The sequence below is a fragment of the Branchiostoma belcheri genome, unplaced genomic scaffold, assembly GCF_001625305.1.
Source record: "Branchiostoma belcheri isolate BF01 breed outbred unplaced genomic scaffold, Haploidv18h27 scaffold27, whole genome shotgun sequence".
In the NCBI taxonomy this organism is placed as follows: Eukaryota; Metazoa; Chordata; class Leptocardii; order Amphioxiformes; family Branchiostomatidae; genus Branchiostoma; species Branchiostoma belcheri.
The window spans coordinates 730,466-734,827 of NW_017803876.1; the positions used below are offsets into that span (position 1 = coordinate 730,466).

General features: G+C 38.9%; 1 protein-coding gene across 1 annotated transcript in view; it reads right to left on the reverse strand.

The window, feature by feature from the left end:
* The window catches only part of LOC109472121 (DDB1- and CUL4-associated factor 8-like), a 23,707-nt gene that overhangs the window by 18,851 nt on the left and 494 nt on the right, over positions 1-4,362 (reverse strand). Inside the window, exons 2-3 of the mRNA XM_019771699.1 lie at positions 1,043-1,183; positions 584-593 (exon numbers count right to left, since the gene is read on the reverse strand). Coding sequence (XP_019627258.1) covers positions 584-593; positions 1,043-1,183 — 151 coding nt within the window. The remainder of the gene's footprint in view (positions 1-583; positions 594-1,042; positions 1,184-4,362) is intronic.

The window sequence follows — 4,362 nt, forward strand, 5'->3', positions numbered from 1 at the left end:
CAAGTAGACACTGGGTTTGGTGGAAAAATTCAGTGCAAAAGAGAAACCCCGATAAAAAAGCCTAAAAACACGCTAAAAATACCCCCAAAACCCATACCTCTGCTTGGAGAGTAGCAATGATGATGATGACAGACGGTCATTGAAACATCGGCTCTTGTTGAAGAAGTGGTGGTGCATAAAGAAATTTGCCATTCTGTTTCTCATCAAGTATCCAGATGCGATGGTTTGTTCTCCACCTTCCCTGCTGCAGTCTTCTGACTAGTTTGATATATCAGTCATTAATAATAAATAAACAAATAATAATGAATAAATATATCAGTCATGTGGTGGACAATGTCATGCGCATCATGATGTTGACAGCAATTCCTGATTTCACAATGTCTTTTATTTTTTTCCGCACAGTGTCGACTTGCTCTGCTCCACACAAGGCCCTTCAGTAATGAAGTCCTCCTCGGTTTATCATACAGTCAGATGACTCACTCACTAGAGAATGGCCTAACCTTCACATGACTCTTCCAAGGGCGGCTGAATTATATCTCTGACTACCAGCTCTCAGCAAATTGGTGAGATTTAGAAAGCTTACAGACAGATGCCTGCAGCAATAGCGGCACCAAAAGGTTGGATCAAAGGTTGTCATCACATACCGGTAGTATGTGGTAGATATTCCTTGCAAATGTTACTGGTATTTTAGAGATATTACACAATCCAATTAAGCCAAGTTTAAGCTCATAAGACTAAGAGGGTGAGCATAGCGTGTGACACAGTCATCCCACCTCACAATCAATTCTACAGTTGTAATTTTGTAGCATATCGAATGGCCTGCTGTTTTCTTGAGACAATCATATCAACATTTGTATATAATACCTGTACTGACAGGATTACAAGAAGTCAAAACACAGATATAATTTATAATATAGTCTTTACAATTACAGTACAGAATTGAAATCTATACATACAGTTACAAACAGTTAAACACTTCTAAATCTAAATCTTCTAAAATTCTACCTACTGTAAAAAAGCACAATGCAGTTTATGTCCTTACCTTATGTGCTGCCCCCCTGTGCTGTGCCAGTTTCTTGGTGCCCTTGCAGACTCCAGTGCTGGACAGTTCAGCCACTCTCACCTGCCCGTCACGTGCACAGCTCACCACAGTACAATCCCCACTGTACGGCATGAACTTGGCCTGGAATCATAAAATAAAGCATTATCTAACTAAAAAACACAGTACATGCTTATATATATATATATATATATGGTGTTGACAGTATTTTCCTTCGTGACTACTAGTACTAATTACATTGTTCATGTGTGAGTGGTTCAAACTAGTCTCAGGGTTGACATCTTGTAAAGGTGATAGTTACCTGTCACTTTTTCCAAAGTGTGGTATATCTCAATAAAAAGACAGAATAAATAATAATTTGGTTCAATTTGCATTTCCTTTTGATAAGACCTACATTTTGTAAATCATATTGAGATATACAATATACATGTAGGTTGTCCAAGAGCCTTTTCCTACATACAACTTGTTAGGGTCGATAAGCGAGTGCTATCCATTATTTTGACATGGCTTCCATGTAGCAAGTTAACACTGGAAATCTGGATTACAGGAACAAGTAATACTAATAAAGTCAAGGTGAATGTTCTAGCTCTTCTCCAACCTCTGACAACAATGGTTACCATATAATATATCCTGCTTTATATCATACCCGGGCCGCGATAATGGTAATACTTTACGGTACGGCCCGGTCCGGAACCCGTTATCGAACGCTTCCATGGCTTCCATAAAACGATTCGAACGCGTTTCGCCCTAACCGCGTGTGCCCTTTTCGAAAATTCGAATACAGAATCCGGACGTTGGAAATGATGTTGTTGCATTTGAGGGTTTAGGGGCACCTACTTTTGGCTCATCTTGCATTGAAAGGCGCGTTTTCTTGGGTGGGTATGATATAAAAAAAATACAACACGGTGTATTCCGCATCGCCCTCGGTCCCGGCCCTCCCGCGAGTCGGATTTGCGGCCGTCGGGCGATCCGACCCGCGGTCGGGCCGATACCTCGGGCGATACGGAATACCGCGTGTTGTATTCTATATTCAGCCACTTCTGTATTCAGTAATTATCATAGATTATATTAGAAATTGAATGAAGGCCATGATTTTATTACGATGTCACACAAAGTCCACCTCTCCTCCTTGATATGATTGAAAGTTACAGCGATGTGATGATACCATGGACTTTTTCTACTTAGCGAGATTAGACAATGCCAAAATAGTGCTGACAATCAGACAATTAAAGTTCGTTAATGATGTCTAGAAAATCCAAGAGCTTTTCTACTTCAAAACTGGAATACCTATTAGGTAATAACAGTAGTCTAAATCTGGCAGAAGCGACATTACCAGCCCGACCTAACACATTACCGCTACAGGCAGCCAGCCAAAGAATGCATTAACGTCAATGTTGGAGAGGCAGCGGACCAAAGTGCCATACTTCTGCAATAAAATTTGTTGTGACAATCTATGATCAGGCATAAAGAAAATCTGGTACATAATTCTGTATCTGTATCTGTATAGCCGGCATAACCGCCTTTCGGCGTAACACACCAGCTTGGCAAGGCAAGCGTACATCTTAATTAGGCTTTAATTCACCCTGGGAAAGGTTTTCTGTACAAACAGGGTTTTTTGGGAGTATTACGTAAAAACTATACACTCTGTCTAAACACTGTTTATCATAATATCATAACTTATACATTGAGCATTCCGCAGATTGTTATATTATAATCAACAATATTAATTCTTTTCAATTGCAATTTTTGCCTGTGGCAGATGCTGATACTGTAATATGTCCTGCCAACCATGCACCTAGTACTGGTATTTCTAAACCTGGGCCCTGATCATGTGAAATAGAGATGACTGAACATGTAAATACAGTTACAGATACTCCACTGGTGAACTGTACATGTGTTTTATCGGGGCATAGCATGCGCAGAATTACTTCCGCCTGTTTCTTGCACTTGGGTAGCTTACAGCTCTAGGCAAACACCTCAAATATAGCTACTGGACCATGCGAAAAAGGGTGAGGTGTGTGGTAACAATTTTCCAGCACATAGCACTTCATAATAATAGGATCATAGGATGAAATTCACTTGAATAGAACCAAGAATATTCTTTTAACTAAAGATTTGAACATCTCTCCAGATCGCCATAGGTCAAAACAGGTAACCCTCAAGACTTTACCATATCTTGCAGGTGACAAGATACGGCAGCAACTGATGAAGATGGATGAAAAACGCTTTGCTTCATTTTTGTACATACTGTACCATGTTGGCTTTTGACCTCTCCAGGGTCTCACAGCGTCAAGCCACAAATTCTTCAAATTTACCTTCTTGTAATAATGACATGAATTTCTTTAATAACTATCTCAAATCTGTTACAGTACTTGGGGAAACCTTGATAAACGACTTGGAGACTGAAGCATATCACTGTTCACAGGAACATGATTAGTATGAAAAGCCGCCGATATCGGTGTTGACAAATGATGGTACGCCCCTTAACACATCATCAAGCTGCCTGCAAGCCATCCCATTTATAAGTGTACAGCATTAGCACCAGCTCCGGAATATATGTACTTGTCAGCACGTTATGGCCATAAAGAAACTGCCATAAAGAGAAGTACCATGTATTTTCCATACTGTACTAATGGCAGAATTTTGTTGATGTGATGTATATAGCTATATATACAGTTACATATAATCATTACGTTTACATCATACGGATATGTTCCAAACTGGTAGGTTTAATAAATTAAAGCTATTGGCTGTACGTGTACTACCGTATAATTCATGTCTTTATGTGTTATAAAGGTTTAGTGAGCTGACTGTGCTATATTAATAGAAAATGTCTTGAATTTTTAATGCAAAAACTTCAAATACATGTACATGTACAATCAATACCATCACCATTACAATGTATATATAGCTTTATCATTGAACATTCTCACTTGATGTGATGATGGATATTTAACTATTGGATTTCATGATTCTCAATTTGATTATGAATCTTGCAAAATCTTTTGGCTATTCTGTTCAATTAAGTTTTGCTTGCTTTACCATTGGCAAGTATGTCAAAAATGGTAATATGACTACTGCGAGAGTTTCTGCTTAAGAGATATCTATGACATATCCAGAAGGCACACATACACCTGTGCATGCCATCATGGACATGGAAACCACTCTTACTCCTGTTTACTTGGTCACACCAGATGCTGGCAGTGAAACAGAAAATGCAGTGCTAGTGGTATCTTATTGTCTTTCGTAGAGTTGAACTTGAAAGCAAGAATTTTAAAAGTGATACTTTTCTATATCTAGGT